The 22249-nt window shown below is 42.7% G+C and overlaps 1 protein-coding gene across 3 annotated transcripts in view; it reads right to left on the minus strand.

Moving 5' to 3' along the window:
- Positions 1–22249, minus strand: part of Mcf2l2 (MCF.2 cell line derived transforming sequence-like 2) — a 213837-nt gene that overhangs the window by 124603 nt on the left and 66985 nt on the right. For 2 of the 3 annotated variants that reach the window (XM_090342731.1, XM_090342725.1), the window contains exons 8-12: positions 16213–16337; positions 13517–13631; positions 12809–12928; positions 3443–3634; positions 331–522 (exon numbers count right to left, since the gene is read on the minus strand). In XM_090342731.1, the coding sequence (XP_090198857.1) occupies positions 331–522; positions 3443–3634; positions 12809–12928; positions 13517–13631; positions 16213–16337 (744 nt within the window). The remainder of the gene's footprint in view (positions 1–330; positions 523–3442; positions 3635–12808; positions 12929–13516; positions 13632–16212; positions 16338–22249) is intronic. The other variant, XM_090342741.1, reaches the window with a different exon arrangement.

Consider the following 22249-nt stretch of genomic DNA (forward strand, 5'->3'; position numbering starts at 1 on the left):
AAGGCCCCTAAATGAAGAGTTCCTACGTTTAAAGGGAAACATCACTAAACCTCACCTCTGTCTGGTGACAGTGCTTGTTGTAAGTGTTGGAAGGAAAATGAACAGTTGAAGGAGATATTGAGTTACCCATGAAAATCAATTTCTCAAGACACTCCAACAAGGAGACCACCCAAGGGCTTGGAAGCTGTAGACTGCTCAGTACTTCCTGCTACTTATATCAGGCCAGTACTATTGTAGGCAACAAGTGAAGTCCCTCTCTTCTCTCATCCCTTACCCAATCCAAATAATCTAGAAACAAAACCTGCTACAAACATAACCCAGAAACATTACCTTTACATCCAGGGTGAGGATTGACTCAAACTGGTTATAAAATTCCTTGGGGCCGAGCAACTGGAATTCTTTGGCAGTGTCCAAGAATGTCTCAATGTCATGCAAAGCAACATCAACTCCTTCTCGAGACTGGCACTTATCTACAGCTTGGGAAGCCAAGAGGTAAATTCCGGCTTCACACCACTGGCTGACCTTTTGAAAAGAAAGATGGATGTTAACCTGACAACTCAGAACCACCCCCTCCTTAGGAGATCAGAGCTTCTCGAGGGGTCTACAAACATACTGGGAAATGGGAAATTGCTAGAGTATAGCACAACATGTAGAGGTCTAAGCATTGTAAATAGGAATACCCAAGCTAGTTCTATATGTGCCCCTTTTGCAGGGAAAACACTCCTTTAGTAAAGTGAATTGCATAAACCTTCTTCTATGTGTCTTTTATCACATTAAAAAAAATGTACCACAATGGACTTCAGGAAGTGGAAACAAGAGGTTTTTTGCTCTGTTGTTTGTTTCCTTTTCTTTTTGTCTTATTTGTTCATTTATCTGTATTTGGGAGGGTAAGGAGGAGGCCCCAAAATGGAGGAACAAAGGGTAAAAAAATTGAAAATAAACTATACATCTTGTGGGTGAAGATTGGAGGGAAAAATTGGGAGAGAGCAAGGGAAGGGGTGACATTGTCTAAAAAGAAATGTACTCATTCCCTGACATATAACTGTAACCCTTCTATAACACTGCCTTTATAATAGCAATAAAAAGTTTTTCAAAACTTAAAAACAGGGGCCGGGAGTTTGGCCTAGTGATAAAGTGCTTGCCTAGCATGCACGAAGGCCTGCGTTCGATTCCTGGGTACCACATGCATAGAAAAAAGCCGGGAGTGGTGCTGAGGCTCAACTGGTAGAGCTCTACCCTTGAGAAAGTCCAAGGACAGTGCTCAGGCCCTGAGCTCAAGCCCAGGACTGGCAATAATAATAATAATAATAAAATAAATAATAACAACAGCAAAACCATTCTTCTGCTCTTGATTTAAATAATTGCCCCATTTCCAAGTGTAGAGAGCTGGGCAACCAAAGGGAAATGGAGTCAGTGGCTTTTCAGGCTTACCTACTAGGCCACATGCCTCAGATCCCATTGGTTGCAAGAGGTGGCTAATGAGACATTTAGACTTGTCCTAGCTGGCTTCCTGTGAGAGTACATCTCCTTGACAAAAAAGCACTTCATTCTGCTTTGGAATTCCAGCTGATTCCCATTTGCATTTATTGACATTTGCTTTTCCTACAGAAGCATCTAAGGATGCGAAACTTTGTTACTTAGAACAACTATATTGAAATGTCGTGGATACTATGCTGGAATCCGATATGGGATGCTTTCTTTGCACTTTTCAACTCTACTGCTTCAACCAAAAGACAAGAGTCCCTGTGCAGCCTGAATATTTGTATGAAAAGAAGCTTGAGAGAGTGCATTTTTATTTATACTTATCATGTCCCCTGAAAGAGTAAAGTAAAACAATCGCATGGAAGAAAGATGTATTTAAACTAATGATCACCAGTGGGTGGGGCAGGAAGGAAAGAATGGGATGCATAGGCACTCACGATTAAACTTTTCCTCTTCCAACATTTTTGGATTTGCCAAATACAGTGTCGTGCTTTGATATACACTGTGAAATTTTTCCCTTTCCACACTATGCCTAGATCTGCAAAAACCATTAAGCAGAATCCCAATAGCCAACAGCAGCCAGATCAGCACCCAGCACAGGCTGAGCATCAGCCACTTCTAAACGACTTGTTTCTGGAACAGCTGTATTTCATTGACATGAAAAATCCCTTTGGCAGTGGAGTCATGTAAACAGCTTGGGTGGTGCCAGGCCACAGGTCAGAAACAGCTGAGGGATGCCATATGCTGACTCACGGCCATCAGCCACATGCTATAACAGCTGACAGGGAAAGCTCCAGAAGTTACTGCTTGTGCTAAGCAGGCATTTTCCCTTAGAGGTCACTGCTGAAAGGCACCAGGATCCACACACCTGCTCCCTGGAAGGCCCAGTGCTCACAGCCTAGCTATTTGGCCCAAATCCCACTTTACAATCTGGCTGTCCTGGCTTCACATTTGGCTCTCCTTATTCACCTAGGTGTGGTCTCAACAATCTCATCTCCAGGGGTTTCAGCCTTTCCCCCACCAGAATCATTTGGGCACTTAAGTAAAACACTGCTTCTTAGGTATCATCTAAGATCTGAGGGCTCTGAGATGACACATCAGCGAATCTGCAGTTATGACCAGCTCACTAGGTGGTTCTCATATGCTAGGTTTGGAGAACTATTGATTCATGATGCTAAGTATTGATTGGTGCTTTGTACAACTAGGCCATAATACCTTCCTCAGAAAGTATCATGGGGATTAAATAAGTGACATGATTATGCTCTGAACCCAGTGACATTGGGAGATAAGTAAATGGTAGGGGGTTGCAATGTTCATTGTTCTGTGACCTATGATCTCTGGCCTCTTTATAAAGGAAATTTTTTCAAATGAATTTACTCAATACACTCAAAAGGGAATCTAGAAATGTCCCCATGGGGCCAGGCAAAAAAAAAAATTGCTTCCACACAGATAGGAATGGACTTCAATTAAGTGTGTGTGAGTGTGAGTGTATATGCGTGCATGCATGAACACGCATGTGCTGGTACTGAGGCTTGGACTGAGAACCCTGCACTCTTGCATAGCTTTTTTACTCGAAGCTGGCACTCTACCACTTGAGCCAGTTTTGAAATTTTAGGAGTTAATTGGAGATAAGAGTCCCTTGGGCTTGTCTGCCCGAGCTGGCTTTGAACAACAATCCTAAGATCTCAGCCTCCTGAGCAGCTAGGGTTTATAGGCATGAGCCATCAGTGCCTTGCAATTTCAGTTAATTTCGATGGCTCATGATGAGACGTCTGGGATACATTTTACCCTCTACACTTCTATGACCTGAAATCCACAACAGGTTTTGACAATATGTGAGCACTTTTCCCACAGGAAGGACTTGATCCTCTGGGCCGTTGTATGAAGTAGAAGGACAAATAGGACTACAATTACTTTACAGAAAATTTCACTGGTACATTCATGGCCTTGATCTGCTCACCTTGTCTAGTTGTCTATGCAGTTCTAAGGACTTTCCTAAAATGTCAGATTTTTTCTTGTTTTCATTGATGAAGTCATCACAGAGGTGCCTGAGTTCCACACACCTGGGCCTAATGGTGTCTACTGTGGAATGGTGGCCTTGGGTAAGTTGGTCTCCAGTCAGTGCAAGCATCTGGGCCTGCCCCAGGGGCTCCTGCAAAATGAACAGCCAAAGCCAAGTGTAAGAGGCAGGCTAGAGCCAGGACATCACGGGAAGGGGGCGAGGGGAGGGTTGTGTTCTTGGAACCTGGAGAGGGGCTACAGAATGTTGCTGACCCAATTCTTAGCTGGGGAATCTGAGAAAGCTCCCTGGTAGCCCCAAGTTCCTAGAAAGTCTAGCCTTATCTAGACTCACACAGACCCAGAACAGTGGTTACATAGAATACTGTTTTAACAAACCAGGAATCTTACATTTTATGGAGAAATGAGGGAATAATTATATAGATCACTAAATGATTACCATTGAGATAAGGCATAATGACAGAAATAGTGAAGAATCATGATGCACATAATAAAAGACTGAATTCCTCGAACTGACAAAAAAGATAAAAATAAATAAATAAATAAATAAATAAATAAATAAATAAATAAATAAAGCTGGACACAGCTCTAAGAAGAATGGGGGTAAACTGAAGTTGAGTAAGGGACTCTGAATCCTGCTGTGGATTAAAAAGAAAAAAAGCAAGCCAGGCATGGTGGCTCACACCTGTAATCCTAGCTACTCAGGAGGCTCAGATCTGAGGATCAAGATTCAAAGCCAGCCAGGCACAAAAGGACCTGAGATTCTTATCTCTAATTAACCTTTAGAAAATGAGAAGTGGGGCTTGGCTCAAGGGTAAGGCAGTATTGAGCTGAAGAGTTCAGGGACAACGCCCAGGCCCAAGGGTAGGTTGGTAGCCTTGAGCTGAAGAACACAAGGACAGCGCCCAGGCCTAGTTCAAGTCATGACCCTCTGCCCCCCTCCCAAAACAAGGGAAAAAAGCAGAAAGACACTAGGCCCTGCAGAGAATGGGAGTTGGCTGAAGTTGAAAACTGGTACAGACCAGGTGTGTGTTCCTCTGTGACAGATATGGCATTAGAGACATGCATATCTATATCCCTTCATTGTCAAATGTCATGGTACAGTTCCTGTAATCTCTGCACTTAGGAACCTCGAGGCAGGAGGATCATGAGTTTACAGCCAGCCTAGATTACACAATGAGTGTATAGCCAGTTTGGACTATGTAGCAAGATCCTGTCTTAAATAAAACAGACCAAAGCAAAAACAAAGGCCTTCCAAGGCCCTTTTTTCCCTCATCCCATGTGCTGGGTGCCATCTTTTCTCTTTCTTTACGCATGCTCCTTTCCTCCAGACCACATGCACTACATTTTCCTGTTTTGAACACACATTCACACACAAGTGCACGACACCTCACTGGGGACCAAATGCCCACAACTCCTTCCAAGGTGTTAGTGGCTAGGTGGGAAATAAAGCAAGCAAAACTCTCTGAGGTGTACCCGGAGGCACAGGCAATAAACAATTAAATACATGAGTGACATAGGACTGATGCACCGGGAGCAAATCCTTTGTCTTTATGGTCTTGAAAAATGAGTTCAGGGACAAAAAGGGATAAATAAAATGGCAACATTTTATTGAAAAAAAAAAAAAGATAAACAGATCTCCTTCTAGACAAGAGTCCCAAGGGAGGGCGCTGTTTGGGGTGTCATTGTGCAGGAACATATAAGATGTCTCTAAGAGAGAGCTACATTACCCTCAAGATCATTGAACAGCCCACATCAGTCCACAGACCCAATCAGAGAAATGGAAGGACAAAGGGTAAACAAATACAGCAGTAATACCCAGTATACACTATGTAGAAAATGAACTATACAACTTGTGGGTGGGGATAAGAGGGAGAGGGAAGAGAAGGGGGTAAAATTGTCTAAAAGGAAACGGACTTGTTTCCTCACTTATGTAACTGTAACCCTTTGTACATCTTCATAATAACAATGAAAAATAAAAATAAAAAACAAAAGCTTGTGTTTAGCTGGGCATGTTGATCCAGGCCTGTAATCCTAGTTTACTTATCAGGCAGACACAGAGGGATGAGTTTGATCATGAACTTGAGGCCAGCTCAGCAAAGCCAGTAAAACCTTATCTCAAACACAAAATGCAAGTCAAAGGGTTGGTGGTGCGGCTCAAGTGGCAGAGTGTTTGGTTAGCATGTGTGAGGCCTTGGGCTCTATCCCTAGCACCACCAAAACCAGTTTGTGTCTGGTTTCCTGTGGATTTGGTTCTATATGCTTTTCTCCCCCCATGCTGAATTTGCTGGGTATCTTTCCGCTGTATTAGATCAAAACTCTGAATATAACATATTGGATCCCATAAATCCTGGCAACTCTTCATATTAGCACATGATCTTTGGAAGCCTGCACACAGCAGGCCAAAAGACCTGTATGAGGGAAAAGTCATGTAGTCCTTGATTTTAAGGTGGTTTAAGGTGTGTTTACTCAATCAGAGACACAGGATGAATGTGGCCAGAGCCAAGGGCATAAGCTAGAGATGTAGAAAGCGTCATCCATGAAGGTAGTGGGGCTGGGGCTGGGGCCAGGGCTGAGGAAGTCTTTGATTTGCTGAATTACTTTGGTTTTTACCCACAGGGACATAGGTACCCTGGAGGGTTTTGAGGAGAGCAGTTTTAAAGAATTGCTCTAGTTACTATGTCCTATGACAGGAAGAGAGGCAGTACGACCCTTCCCAGATCTAAAAGGGCTACTGCAGCAATCTAGCCATGAGATGTGGCTGCAGCCAGATGGGAACCCAAACTAGCTCCTGCCCCAGGCCCCGTCTCCGGAATGGGTTTCCGGATCACCCTAGTGTAAGCTTCTCTTCACAGGGCTCTCTTGACTTCTAGAAAGTATCATAAATCCATCTGCCTGCCTCCAAGGCCCTATATCTCACTTTAATTCTTCAACCACATTTGTGTCTATAGGCAAGCCATTTATTTGCTTGGTGCTGATAGTGGGGTTTGAACTGAGGGGGCCCAGGTGCTATCTCTTTTATGCTCAAGGCTTGCATTCTACCACTTGAGCCACAGCTTCACTTCTAGCTTTCAGCTAGCTAGAGCTAAGTTTTATGGACTTTTCTGCACAGGCTCATTTGAAACAGCAATCCTCAGATCTCTCAGCCTCTAGAGTAGCTAAGATTACAGGTGTGAAGCACCATTACTCAGCTGCAAGTTACTTCCTGGTTTCCTTTGACCCGATTCCTCCTTCCTCTATGCATACCACTAAAATATAAGCTTTATAAAAGCACTTACTAGGCAACCAAGAAATCAACAGCATGAATAAACTAAAGGAGCTGGCGGAGGTGGTCGTTCGCTTCGAGACGGTATTGACCTTTGAGGCCACAGAAATGGCTTTCCCTTTCCAAGAGATTTCTGGGAACAGAGCACCCAGATCCTTAGTGACCACACTGGGAACCCAATACATCCCATTTCACCTGGCTTTCCTGTTCACCCTAATACTAGGAGTCGTGACAATATCCAGCAGTCATCTCACTCCTCATAAACCTCCCACTCACCCCTCTTATAACTCCCAATCTTATAGCTTCAGTAATTTCAAAACCTCTGCCCTCTTGCCTCTGCCATTCACCAAGCTTTGCAAAGCCCATATCCTTCTTTTTTTTTTTTTTTTTTTTTTTGTGTGGGTCATGGGGCCTGGGCACTGTCCCTGAGCTCTTCAGCTCAAGGCTATCACCCTACCCCTGAGCCAAGCCCCACTTCCCATTTTCTAGAGGTTATTTGGAGATAAGAGTCTCAGGTCCTTTTGCGTCCAGGCTGGCTCTGAACCTTGGTCCTCAGATCTGAGCCTCCTGAGTAGTTAGGATTACAGGTGTACCCACACCCGCCTGGCCCCATAACCTTCTTAACACCTTTGTAATCTGATCTGAATTTTGCTACCACTTCCTTACCCCTGCCTTGGCCCTTGTGCTTTCTCCTGGGGCCAGCTTTCTCCTGGGGCCAGCGGTTGCCTACATTTCCTTTTTGCTCATGCTGATGGTTTGTTGGCTGTCAATGTGACTGGATTAGGGATGCCTAGAAAGTCAGGAAAGGATGCTTTTGGATGCATCTGCAAAGGACCACAGAAGTTTAGTGTGTAGGTCAGCAAGCAAAGAAGGAATATCTTCCCCAAATGTAGGAAACATCATCCATGGAGGCCATGGTGGGGGTGGGAGAAGAGAAAGAGGAGAAAAAAGAAGGGAGAAGCTGGCACACATAGGCACCCTTGACCTTGCTCAGGTGCTTGGCTTTGTTGCTGCTATTGCCCAAGGGTATCAATAACGGATTCTTCCACCTTTGACCAGTTTGGACTAATGTCGTTCTATGGGGTTTAAGGCCTTCATCCTTGATCCAGGGCAGCGTCATGCACTTCTGTCTCTTGTCCTGAGGCATCCACTTCTGCTTGCTTGCTTTCCCACACTCCCTCCTTCCCTTTCCCCCTTTCTTTCCTTGCTTGCTTGCTTCCATCCTTTCTTTTTTCTTTTCCTTCCTTCTTTCTTCCCTTTCTTTTTTCTTCCTTCCCTCTTTTCTTTCTTCCTTGTTTTTTTTCTCTCGTTCTTTCCTTCTTTCTTACTATCTCCTTCCTTCTCTTTTTTTTTTTGTTTCTTTTTGTGCTGGCATGGAGCTTAAACTCAGGACCTGATGCTCAAGCATTTTTGTACTTTATTACTTGAGCCACAATTGCACTTCATTTTTGGGGGGGTAAATAATTGGAGGGAATAGTGTCACAGAAGATAGGTGCCATCCTAGTTACTTAGGAGGCTGAGAACGACTATTATGGTTCAAAGTTAGCCTGGGCAGGAAAGTCTGTGAGTCTCCCTTTCTTATCTCCAATTAACCACACACACAAAAAAAAAAAACAAGCTGGAAATAGAGCCATTGTTCAGGTAGTAGAATGCTAGCCCTGAGCACAAAATCTTACAGATAGTGCCCAAGCTCTGAGTTTAAGCCTCAGGACTGGCACACATACACAAAACATCTCAGAGACATTCCTGCCTGAGCTGGCTCTGAACAGTTATTGTCAGCTCTCTGCGTCCTGAGTAGCTAAGATTCGAGATGTCCAGATGATTTTGGTCTACTGTGTATCCAGATGACTTCTTTTTAACTTATTATAACTCCTTAGAGGTAGATACTATTTTACACAAAGAAAAGTGGATGTGTAATGGATCAAGATGGTTTGGCAAGGCTTTCGATTCAGCCTGAACTCTGACTCTGACCATACTGGGAGAAAAAGGCTGTTCTTGTTCTGCCCAGGCTTAGAGACCTCTAGTTGCTCAAACTTGTCTGATCTTTTAAATATAGAAATTACGAAACAGAAAGGAAGTCTCTGCTGAGGTTTTATTCCCTTCTAAGTCCAGCTGCCTTATGTATGCGTGTATGTATATAGGGATATATACATTTATGTTGGTCCTGGGGCTTGAATGCAGGGACTAGGCACTGTCCCTGAGCTTGTTCTCCTCAAAGCTAGCACTCTACCAGTGAGTCACAGCTTTACCTATGGCTCACGGGGGAGTTAATTGGAGATAGGTGTCTCTCCTCGGATCTCCACCTAAGTATATAGGATTACAGACATGAGTCACCAGCACTCAGCTTTTATAATGTGTGTATGTGTGTGTGTGCATGTGTATTTGTTTCATATGTGTATACTGGTACTAGGGTTTGAACTCAGGGGCTGGGTACTGTCCCTAGCTTATTTTGTTTTTTATCATGGTTAGCACTCTACCACTTGAGCCACAGCTCTACTTTCTGGCTTTTGGATGATTAATTGGAAATAGGAGTCTCACAGACTTTCCTGCTCAGTCTGTCTTTGAACCTTGATCCTCAGATCTGCTAGGATTACAAGCACGACACTGGAGCCTACTGTTTTGCTTGTTTGTTTGTTGTCTTTTGCTGGTCCTGGAACTTGACCTCAGAATCTGAGCACTGTCCTTGAGCTTTTTGCCCCAAGGCTCTACCACTTGAGCAAAAATTTCATTTCCAGTTTTTTTGGTGATTAATTGGGGATTAACTTTGATTATTTAGTTTGGTAATTAATTGGCAGGCTGGCCTGCCTCTTGGGCATTTAGGATTACAAGTGTGAGCCACTCACCCAATGCTTGGCTGCCTTTTTTTTTCTTTTGCCAGTCGTAGGTCTTGAACTCTGGGTTTGGGCATTATTGGGCTAGCACTCTACCATTTTGAACCACACAGCCATATCTGGGTTTTTTTCTGATTACTTTATTAGAGATAAGAGTCTCGTAGACTTTCCTGCTGGGACTAGTTTTAAACCACGATCCTCAGTGTGCATCCTCCCGAGTAGGATTACAGGTGTAAGCCACCAGTACTTGGCAGCTGCCTATTTTTTTAAATATCTTAGTTTTCTGGGTCTGGGAAAATTCCCATACGATGCTTTCATTGTTAGGCCTTACTATCTCAGTCTTTAGCATACTACTTAAATACTTGAGACATTAAAGAAGAGGGGTACATAACTGGCCAAGTGGACCTGGAGAAAAGTCGAGGAGAAAACTTTGTGATTCAGCTTCGGGAGGGTAGCTAGGAAATCACTATTATAGAAGTGAATAAATAATAATAATGGCCTCTGAATACTGATCACCTGTTACCTTCCAAGTACTTTTGAGGTCCTAACTCTGCATCTAACTCATTCAATCTCCACAGAAACTCTATGCAAACTCAGTATTTATAGACGAAGGTGCTGTGTTCAGAAGGGCTAGGATCTCTAGCTATGGGCTCTCGGCTGGTAGATATTAGAGCTGAAAGTTGAGTCTGGCTCTGCCTGACACTCAAACTTGTGATCTTGTCATCTCCCAGTCCACCTGTGCTCCTCATGTGTGCTGTGATGATGGCTGCAGAGTCAAGATTATGAACTCTTTCTGGTGCCTTCAAGGAACTTACCATAAAACCTTCAGACTGGCGGGGTACTGGCTGTTCAGATATATAATCCCTGCTTTTCAGGAGAATTTAGGTACTAATTCAGCTTGGGCAGATAAATCTAAGAGACATGTTTAATCACCCAAAAGCTGAAAGTTGAGGTATGGTTCAAGTGGTAGAGCGCTAGCCTTGAGATAGTACCCAGGCCCTAGCACTGACAAGTCCCAGTACAGACAGACACATACATAAAAAAAAAAAAAACCTATAGATTGTAGTTTATTTTTTTAAAAAGCCAGATTGTAGTTTGTATAGGTCTTATTCAAGATAGTCTATGACCTGTTTTAATAAATGTAACACCAATGTTTTGTATTATTTTAATACTAAGTAAAAATAAAGTCTGAGAAAAAAAGAAAGGATGAATAGTCAGTGAAACCTCCATACTAAAAAATAATTCTGATGATTTTTTTTTTGTCAATTGTGGGCCTTGGACTCTAGGCCTGGGTGCTGTCCCTGAGCTCTTCAGCTCAAGGCTACCACCCTACCTCTAGAGCCTCAGGGCCACTTCCTGTTTTCTAGTGGTTAATTAAAGATGAGTCTCACAGACTTTAGTGCCGGGGCTGACTTTAAACTGTGATCCTCAGATCTCAGCTTCCTGAATAGCTAGAATTACAGGTGTGAGCCACCGCACCCAGCTTCTGATTATTTTTCTTTTTTTATTGTTGGGGTAATGTATAGAGGGGTTACAGTTACATCCATCAGGTAGTGGGTGCATTACTTTGCACACATTGATACCCCCTCTCAACATTTTTGTCCTCATTTCTGATGATTTTTGGGAGACGAAAAATCTGGTTCTCTGGTTTCAAGCTTATCTTGCATGTTTTGAGATACTGAAAATTCCAGAAGACTAGAGAGTTAAGTTGTAGCCTATAAATCAGACATGTTTATTGTCATCACAGCTGGATTCCCCCTGAGTACTCTGTAGCTCTGGCAGATGGAAGACGAGTGTCCAGTGTGGGAGGAAACAATAAGCTGAGGGCACAGCCATGGCAGGGAGTCCCATAGACAATGGCCCAAGAAAGGAATGTCTGAATGAAAGGTGGCCAGATGAAACCAGATGGGAAGATTTAATGTCATAAATGGAAGGATGAACACATGCAAGTTCCTTATACCAGTCTATCTGCTTTCCCGAGTGTCTGAAAATGTCACACACAGACAGAAACGCCATTTCTGTCCATCCTTAGGATGTTGGTAGCCTGGATTCCATGCCTTCACACCGACAGTGTAGCCCAGAGGGGAAAGGCTAGCTTTGGGAAAGAAGTCAAGGCTGAAACCAGATGGGTCCTCTAACCTGTCTTGGTCTATTCTGTACTGTTGGTAATGGGCCTCACAGCCAGAACTCGACAGCAAACACAGAGGATTTATTTTACCCATTAGGACAAAAAAAAAAACCCAAACCCCCAAAACACTGTTTTTCAGAATCAGGAAGATGTATTCGAAGACTGCTAACTTTAAAATGAACAGGCTTTAAATAGAACAGGCTCTATGTGGTTGGTGAGTTGGCTCAGAGTTGTGAAGGATGATATCACTCTGCAGAAAGAGGAAGCTGTACTGATCAGGAAGCAGTGTGTGACAGTGGGGAAGGGAAGCTGATGCTCTCTTCCCATCACGAGTTTGAGAAAGGATGAACCCTAATTAGTTTTCTGTGTAAAATGGACAGAACAGAAGTGGAAACTAGGCAAATTCTAATCATCAGGAAAAAAGATGCCTCTTAAGAAAATGAACTGCATTCTTGGGGCCGGGAGTTTGGCCTGGTGGTAGAGTGCTTGCCTAGCATGCATGAAGACCCGGGTTCAATTCCTCGGCACCACATACATAGAAAAAAGCCAGAAGTGGTGCTGAGGCTCAAGTGGTAGAGCTCTAGCCTTGAGAAAGCCCAAGGACAGTGCTCAAGCGTGTGTTAATTCTGGATAACAACTAAATTCATGTGGACTGTTTCCCCCATATGAGGTCTTGTCTAGTTATTTTTGGGTTTTGTCTATCTTCTTCTTCACTGCTAGCTCCCTCCCACACATCTGAGCTCCAGGAGGAGCTTTAAGCTGATTGGAGCTCACTGATTTTGTGTTCTCTGATTTGGTGAGTGATTCCCACATTGTGAGCCTTTTCTACTTGGTTCCTGACCCCCCATGACACATAGGGCTAGCCTAGGGTTCTGACCACACCCAAGGGAACTACTCCATGCTGCAAGTCTCATTTGTTACACATATCTGGGTGCCTATTTAGGGAACTAGTAGGGGTAAAGTGACTCAAGGGTAAGATTTGGGCATTACTTTATACTTTAGCAACCCTTCAACGATGGGGGCATGATCTGTATTGTCTGTAGATATTTCCTCCCTGGTATGAGAAAATATCAATAAACAAACCTGGCCTTTTTCCTCCAGTTTTTTGTGTTCCTTGAGAAGTTGTTCCACATGCATCACACTGTCCCCAATGCTTGTAAACTCTGCCTGTTCTTCCAGCAAACTATCCAGGGCAAGCTTCACCTATAAGACACAGTAGAACAATGGAGAAGGAAGTCAGTAGGCACCATCTGGAGTGACACCTCAGTTGTAGACTAAGAAAACTTGGAAGTTCAAAAACAATGAAGACATGTGTATCTACATAGGCTTTCTTCCTCTCTTCATCCTTTTTCCTTCTTCCTTCATTCCTTCCTTCCCTCCCTCTCTCCTCACTCACTTTCTTCATCTCCTCCACCTCCTTCTCCTCCTCCTTCTTCCTCCTCATCCTTTCTCTTTCTGTATCCCCCCTTCTCCTTTTTTTCACTTCATTACTTTTTAGATTAAAAGATTATGCTGGGAGGGATCTTAGCACTTCTGGGTGGAATGTTAGAACTCCATTCAATAGATTCTCTGTGAAGAGTGAAGATGAGCCATCACTGAGATGTCATAAATGTTGAAAGAGAATACCGTTACCGTATTGAAAAAGTGGAGGAGAATGGGTCTTTGAAGAAACAAGATTACAAAGAGTGATCTATATTAGGAAGAACAGCAAAACTCAATCCCAAAGTGAAGGAGAAAAAAATAAGAGACCTGAATCAAAAAAAGGACTTCACATTAGAAAGAAAACAATACCTTACAATACTTGTGCTCAAAGCGCTGAAGTTGTAGGCACTGGTTAAGCTTCAGGTGATGCTCGGACCAAAACTGACTAAAGGCTTTCTCTGTTTCATCCAATTGGACTAGTAACCTTTCAAGAATAAAAGAAAAGAAAAAGTGATTTTATGCTAACATTCATTTCCACTGGTGTCTACATAGATGTATGTACCTGATGCCCGGTATCCGTCAGTTCTACTAACCTTAGAGATCCTGAGTTACTAAACACTGTATTACCTACATCTTCTATGGTTCAATGTCCTACCCTGTCTGCTTTCCAATCAGGACACCCACAGAGCAGATAGAGATTTCCGATCAGATGTAGCCACTGTGCTTTAAAATGAGCTCCAAGTGGCTTTACCTTTGTGTGTGTGTGTGTGTGTGTGTGTGTGTGTGTGTGTGTGTGTGTGTGTGTGTGTGTGTGTGTGTGGTGTACCAGTCTTGGGGCTTGAGTTCAAGGCCTAGGCACTATCTCTGAGTTGTTTTTGTTTTTGTTTTTGTTTTTGTTTTTTTAGTTCAAGGCTAGCACTCTTCCACTTGAGCCACAGCTCCACTTCTGACTTTTTAGTGGTAAATTGGAGAAAAGAGTCTTTTGAACTCTACTGCCTAGGCTGGCTTTGAACCATGATCATCAGGTCTCAGTCTCCTGAGTAGCTGAGATTACAGGTATAAGCTACCAGTGCCCAGCTTTCATTTGCTATTCTTAACCAAGACACACACTTACAAATTAAATTGTTTTGATAAGTTAAGCCTTAAATGCTTAGAGGTTTTTGCCATGATTTTAGGGCAGCATGCTTACACATCTATTTTTCTACCTGAAATCATAGATGTGTGAAGGGTAAAAACAGCCAAAGTGTTATTTAGAAATAAAAAATAATAAATACAATGATCTTCCATAAAATCCTTAGATGGGAGAAAATTCTAGAAGAAAGGAATGGAATTCTATTTTTTTTTTTTTGCTAGTCATGGGGCTTGAACTCAGGGCCTGAACACTGTCCTTGGGCTTTTTCCTCAAGGCTAGCACTCTGTCACTTGAGCCAGCCACTTTACCACTTCTAGCTTTTTTCTATGTATGTGGTACTGAGGAATCGAACCCAAGTCTTTATGCATGCTAGGCAAGCAGTCTTACCACTACACCAAACTCCCAGCCCCTGGAACTCTTTTTAAAAAGGTCCCTAGGGGCCAGCAGCAGTGGCTCATGCCTGTATTTCTAGCTACCAAGGAGGTGGAGATTTAGAGGATGGTTTCACAGCTAGTAGAGGCAAAAAGTTGGTGGGGTCCACTAAACAAAATAAGTATCTGTAATCCAAGATATGTGGGATAAATAGGAGGACTGTGCTCTAAGGCCAGGCCAAAAAAATAAATAAATAAAGCAAAAAAGGATTAGGGGCACCGCAGAGGTGATGGAACACCTACCTAACCAGTATAAGTCCTAAATTTGAATCTTAAATCCTAGGAGAAAGGGGAAAGAGAAGGGGAAGGGTGAGGAGAGAAAGGGTGGGGAGGGGGAATAAGAGAGGATAGGACCATTTGAAAGTAGATGCCAAATAGACATAACTTTTTCCCTTTTTGTGCACACGTGTGTGTGTGTGTGTATGTGTTTGTGTGTGTGTGTGTGTGTGTGTGTGTGTGTGTGTGTGCTGGTACTAGGGCTTGAATTTAGAGCCTGGGTGCTGTCCCTGAGCTCTTATGCTCCAGGCTAGCACTGTACCACTTGAGCCTCCACTTTTGGCTTTTTGCTGGTTAACTGGAGATAATTCTTACAGGTTTGTCTGCTTGGGTTGCCTTCTAACCACCATTCTCAGATCTTAGCCTCCTGAATAGCTAAGATTACAGGTATGAGCCACCATTACCTAGCCACCTTTTCCTTTCTATTATCTCAAATATTTTCCTTTCTTGGCTCTACCAAAAGCTAACAGTAAAGTTGGGTTTTGTTAGGTTCTATTCTTTTTTTTTTTTTTTTTTTTTTTTACCAGTCCTGGGCCTGAGCTCAGGGCCTGAGCACTGTCCTTGGACTTTCTCAAGGCTAGAGCTCTACCACTTGAGCTTCAGCACCACTTCCGGCTTTTTTCTATGTATGTGGTGCCAAGGAATCGAACCCGGGTCTTCATGCATGCTAGGCATGCACTTTAACCACTAGGCCAAACTCCCGGCCCCTAGGTTCTATTCTTGGGTGTCTCAGAACACCTATATGTAAAAGTGAATCTCCAAAAGCAAATCTAGCCAGGCACTGGTGGCTCATGCTTATAATCCTAGCTACTCAAAAGGTTAAAATAAAGATCTTGGTTTAAAACAAGCCAGAAGAAAATAGCCAAGAGATTCTTACCTCCAATAAACTAGCAAAATGCTAACCTGGAGATGTGGCTTAAGTGGAAGAGTGCTAATTGTGGGCAAAAAAAGCCAAGTGATAATTGGTTATTTGAAATTGGATAGGGAAGGGGGAAAATCAAGATGGGGGGGGGGAGGGAGAGGGAAATGGGGACCATGTCATGAGAAAGGGTATCAATGTTTGTGAAGTTATTGCACCTTCTATCTGGTGAATATAATGTAACCCTTCTATTAATTGATATTTATATATATATATACACACACACAAAGTGAAAGGGCAAGGTCCTAAATTCAAGCCCTAATATAAGCATTAAAACAAAATAAAAACCAAATCCCATCTCACTCACCTTTTCATAGTGGCTACATTCTCAAGCTCATTGACATTGGGTTTGCTGGTAGGATTTTTGCTTGCTGGTTCTTGGACACATGACAGCAGCGTGGCACCTTGCTTTCCAAGTAATTTCAGCTCAGCCTAGAAAAAGTAAAACACATTGTGTTAGAAATAAAAGCAAGGGCTGGGAGCATAGCGTAGTGGTAGAGTGCTTGCCTCGCATGCACAAAGCCCTGGGTTCGATTCCTCAGTACTAAATACATAGAGAAAGCTAGAAGCGGTGCTGTGGCTCAAGTGGCAGAGCACTAGCCTTGAGCAAAAAGTGTCCAAGGACAATGCCCAGGCCCTGAGTTCAAGCTCCAGGACTGGCAAAAAAAAAAAAAGAAATAACAAACAAAAACAAATCACTTAGTATTCAGAGGGCAAAGAGAACTACAGATTAGTATACTACATTTAGGAAACTAAATGCTAGAAAAGTCACAATACAGTTTGAAAGAATAAAGGTATCCTTAGTCGAATGCAAAATATACAAAAATATCAAGGTATTAATTAAAAGCAAAAGCAGTTAATGAAATCCAAGATATATAATAATTAATGATAATTATTTTTAAATAAAACCTGAGGGCTCAATTCTTTGCAACTAGGCAAATCTATTTGCTTCTAACTCCAACAGCTCTAAGATTCTTTCCTTGGGCAGGACATATTCTCTCTCCCTGCTTTGATCTTTAACCAGAAGGCCTAGCCTGCAAGCCAAAAAGAGCAGAGCCTGGCCTAGGATTTCATTCTTGAGAATCCTTGGTTCCTGGGTCAAAAGTACAGGTGTGAGCTATAATAAAACCATAGTTTAAAAAATAGACAGCTGGATGTTGGTGGTTCACACCTATAATCCTAGCTACTCAGAAAGCTGAGATCTAACAATTGCAGCTCAAAGCCATCTATGGCAGAAAAATCCATGACATGCTTTGTGACCAGCAAAAAGCCAGAAGTGGATGTGTGGTTCAAGTGGAAGAGTGCCAGTCATGACTGGAAAAGCCAAGGGAGAGGCCCTGGGTTTAAGCCTCAAAAGTAGCTGCACAAGCACACACACACACACACACACACACACACACACACACACACACACACACACCCCAAATGATCTCTGCACATGCAGACACTGAACCTCCTCTTCAAGGCCCACTCATTCAAGAGGAAAGAGTTCTGTCTGTCTCTGCTGGGTCCTTTGCTCCTTGCCTCCCATCCCAGTCTAGTATTTCCTTCAGAAGGGTTATATCATTCATACCCAGCCTCAAACGTGTCTCTGAATCTCACTGATGATATTCAGTCTCTGGGATAACGCCTCAGACTTCTAGGGACTGTCTTGGCTCTGTCCATGCCAGGCAATGCCCTACATCATCACTTGGTTTTTCGTCATGCTAGGGCTCAAACCCAGAGCCTTGTGCATGATAGGGAAGTACTCTGCCACTGAGCTATACCTCAGTCTTCCATGCCAACCTTTTGTTAAGACAGGCTGGCTCTTCTGACTGCGAATAGGACATTGCCCTTCTTTTCCATTCTCAAGTGTCAGCCTTGTTTCTTCTTATCTCAACAGTGTTCATTAAATATTTGTAGTGTAAGTAAATTAGTAATGGTCTAAAGGACTCAGGGAAATAAAGACAAATCAGATATGATGGCAAAGAAGTACTTGTTTAGCCCTTTCTTCTTTCCATCCACTAAGGAAGGTGCTGGCTTTTCCTACTCAGTCAAACTGGCCCTGAACTTCCAGCAGGATTCTGTCTTTATCCATTATTAGACTGATATTTCCGTATACACTTTCCTAACACAGTGATAGGAAGAAAGATGAGGAGGCTACAGGTATCTGCTTGGGACAGGAGATATTGGTGAAAAAGCAAGGACAGGGTATACACCAGAGAGCTGCAGGTGATGATCCACACTGTGCAGTCCCTTCCCACTTTAAAAATATGTACATATGCAACTGAGTGTAGTGGCTTATGTCTGTAATCCCAGCTACTTGGGAGGTAGAGATTTGAGACCAAGTCAGGAAAATGACAGCAAAACAACAAAAACAAAAATCATTTGCAAGAACCTATTTCAAAACGAGTGTGGTATAGTGGTGAATGCCTGTACTTCCAGCTACTTGAGAGGCAGAGGTAGGAGGATTATGGACTGAGGCCAGCCTAGGCAAAGGGGTTAGACTCTATTTAATAAGTAACAAATAGAAGAAAAGCAAAAAAGCTAAGTCAGTAAAGCCGTTCTCCATTTCCCCAATACCTCCAAAACCAAGCAAAATAATTTGTTAAAGCACATTGTCATCTCCCATAGGGTTACACAAATATGCCAGAAGAGGAAGAAACTATGAAGATAAGTTGTTTATCCCATAATCAAGGTCTGATTTCCATGAAAAGAACATGTTCGTCTGCCCCCCCCTCTCTTTCTTTCTTCTTTTGCCAGTCCTGGAGACTGAACTCAGGGCCTGAGTACTCTCCTTGGGCTTTCCTCAAGGCTAGACCTCTACCACTTGAGCCACAACACCACTTCTGGCTTTTCTCTGTATATGATACAGAGGAATTGAACCCAGGTCTTCGTGCATGCTAGCCAAGCATTCTACCACTAGACCAAACTCCTGGCCCCAGGAACATATTCTTTAGCTGAAAATTCTCTGCTAATCAGAAGGCTGAGATAGGAGGATCCGGGTTTGTGGCCAGACAGGGCAAAAAGTTTGTGAGACTCCATCAACCAATAAAAAAGCTAGATGTCATAGCATGTGCCTGTCACTTTAGCTAAATAGGAGCATAAATAGGACTGACAACTAAGCTAGTCTGATATAAACATGAGACCCTATTTTTAAAAACAATGCAGCCAGGCATTGGTGGCTAATCTCTGTAATTCTAGTCTATAATTCTACGTGGGAGGCTAAGATCTAGAGATGAGGTTTGAAGCCAGCCCAGGCAGGAAAGTCTATGAAACCTCCAATTAACCACCAAAAGAAGCCAGAAATGAAGCTGTGGCTCAGGTGAGAGAGCATCAGCCTGAGCATAAAAGCTAAAGAGCAGTTCCCTAGGCCTTGAGTTCAAGCCCCAGAACCAGCAGATGTGTGCATACACACACACACACACACACACACACACACACACACACACACACACACACACATAAAAGCAAAAAGGGTGAAAGGTGTGGTGTGAGTGGTAAAGTATCCTGCCTAGAAAGCATAAGGCTCTGAGTTCCAACACCAGAGGAGAAAGAAAAAAAAAGCCTTCGTTTTAGGATTTTAGTTTTGTTTCTACCACCAGAATTTGGGCTGGAGAGAGGAAGAAGTCAGAGCCTCTCTTCTATAACATGCATAAATTCATGCTCCTTTTTGGTGAGGTTCCCTCCTGGGTGCAACCAGGCCACTGGATGGTGCTTGTGTAGTTAATGCGCAACTCATCAGAGTTGCCTCCTTTGGGGAAGCAGAACCTCCCTAGAGAGGTCAGTCTCAGGGCAGGCTGTGCACAGGCACAGAGTCTAGGATCTAACTCTCTCAGTAAGGGTGAACAGATACAGTTGGACAGATAATCTGCAGGCCTGCACAATTTCCTGGAGAGGGCTAAGCTGGCTGTGTGCTAGAGCCTGCACTCAGATGGGATAGTGAATCACAGAGAAAACAAGCTTCAAAACCTTAGCATAAAACCCAGTGCCAAGCTGGGCACTGAAGACTCATGCCTGTAACCCTAGCTACTCAGGACATTGACATCTGAGGATCACAGTTCAAAGCCAGCCCAAGCAGGAAGGTATGCGAGACTCTTATCACTACTTAACCAACAAAACAGTTGCAGTGGAGCTTTGGCTCAATTAGTAGAGTGCTAACCTTGAGCAAAAAAAGCAGTCAGAGAACAGGGTCTTGAGGTCACGACACAGGACCAACACACACACACACACACACACACACACACACACACTCTCTTCTGAGGAATAACCTTTATACTCTTTTGGTTTTTATTTGAAAGAGGGGCTTTCTAAATAAAAAGTAAATTATTCAGTTACTCATAGAATCTAATGGGCAAGGCTGGGAAATAACTGAGTGCTTACATTATTTTCTAGTGTGTACCATGTCTTCTTGGATTCTGTCCCCAATACCACACTCACATACCCACACATACACACAGTAGATAAAACTCTAATGAACAGAGGTGTAAAGTTAAATTTTATGGCATAAATTACCATAAAATAATGTAGTTACTCTAATTATTAGCAAAAATTTATTTTTTTCTAACATAAGCCATTGTTTCTTTTCAAGGCACTTTTGCTTGAGAAAGAGGGAAAATATAACTCTAATTTAATCATTTTGATATTCTAAGTTATCAGATAAAGAAAGAAGTCAAATTTGTAGTCAGCTAATAATTAGGAAATTCAAAATGACTTAAGAATCTTATGCCTTGTCTTTAAAAGAATACTGACATTACTTAGTAAAATTTGAAATTGGATAGGGAAGGGGGGAAAACAAGATGAGGAGTGGGGGTGGGGGGAGAGAAATGGGGACCAAGACATGAGAAAGGGTATCAATGTATGAGAATTAATGTACCTTCTATCTGGCAAATATAATGTAACCATTCTATTAATTACAATAAAAATATATGAAAAAATAAAGACCAAGTAACAATTTTGATCAAAATTTACGTACTGTTCTTTTATGTATGTATGTGTGTACATGTGTTTGTCTGTGTGTGTGTGTGTGTGTGTGTGTGGGTGAGCAAGATTGCACTAATTTTCTTTAAAAAAAAGGAGAGGGTGGGGCATGGAGTTTGGCCTAGTGGTAGAGTGCTTGTCTAGCATGCACAAAGACCTGGATTTGATTCCTCAGTACCACATACATAGAAAAAAGCTGGAAGTGGTGTTGAGACTCAAGTGGTAGAGCTCTAGCCTTGAGAAAATCCAAGGACAGTGCTCAGGCCCTAAGCTCAAATCCAGAACTGGAAAGTAGGAGGGGCGGTCGGAGGGGTGGGGGAGCTAGGAACATGGCCTAGTGGTAGAATGCTTGCCTAGCATGCGTGAAGCCCTGGGTTTGATTTCTTGGTACCACATACATAGAAAAGGCTGAAAGTGGTGCTGTAGCTCAGGTGGTGGAGAGCTAGCCTTGAAGAAAGTCCAAGGACAGCACTCAGGCTCTGATTTCAAGCCCTAGGATGGGCAAAAAAAAAAAAAAATAGGCAAATTAAATGGGACCTTCTAAATTCCTGTCATTTGTCCTACAGGTTAACTAGGGGCATTTAGCTAAATAGAGACATGATCATTAAAGTAATAAAGTTATTTCTTATAACTATCAAGTATTTCATATTATATAGATATCTAGTGTTTCTCATAACAGTATATGTCAGTATGACATTTGACTTCTTTGCCTAGAACTGCAGTATTAATTCTGAGAACAGCAAAGTGACTCTATGTACAGGAAATTCTCCTACTCCCCCTTAGGAACTGGCCTTCCTGTCCTTTTGCCTCTGTAGACTCTATAGAGAAATTATAGGGTAATCAATGCCTTTCCTGGGGTACCCCACAGCAAGGCCTTTCCAGTTGTTTTTTTAGCCCTGATATAAAAACTGGATATCTCTGGCTGCCCTTCAGCTGCTTGCATTGGACTCCTGAACAACTGAAAACCTGATATAAAACTTTGTCCAAGATCCAGTGTGTGTGTGTGTGTGTGTATGTGTGTGTGTGTGTGTGTGTGTGTATGCACGTGCATGCATGCATGAGTGTGTATTCACATGTACATGCATGTATAGTACAACATCAGGGTCTAACTCATACTAGGTAGGTATGCAAGTCCTAAAATCCATATTTTTTTCTGTGCTGGTACTGGGACTTGAACTCAGGGCCTAAGAGCTATCCCTTAGCCTTTTCACTCAAGATTGGCACTCTCTCACTTGAGTCACAGCTTCACTTTGGCCTTTGGAGAGTTAATTGGAGATAAAAGACTCAGACTTTCTTCTGCTCAGGGTTGCCTTTAAATGGCAATCCTCTGATCTCAGCTTCATAAGTAGCTAAGATAGCAGTTGTGAGCCACAGGTGGCTAAAAT

This window comes from Megascapheus bottae, chromosome 1 (genome assembly GCF_031878675.1).
Source record: "Megascapheus bottae isolate mThoBot1 chromosome 1, mThoBot2.hap1, whole genome shotgun sequence".
Taxonomy (NCBI): Eukaryota; Metazoa; Chordata; class Mammalia; order Rodentia; family Geomyidae; genus Megascapheus; species Megascapheus bottae.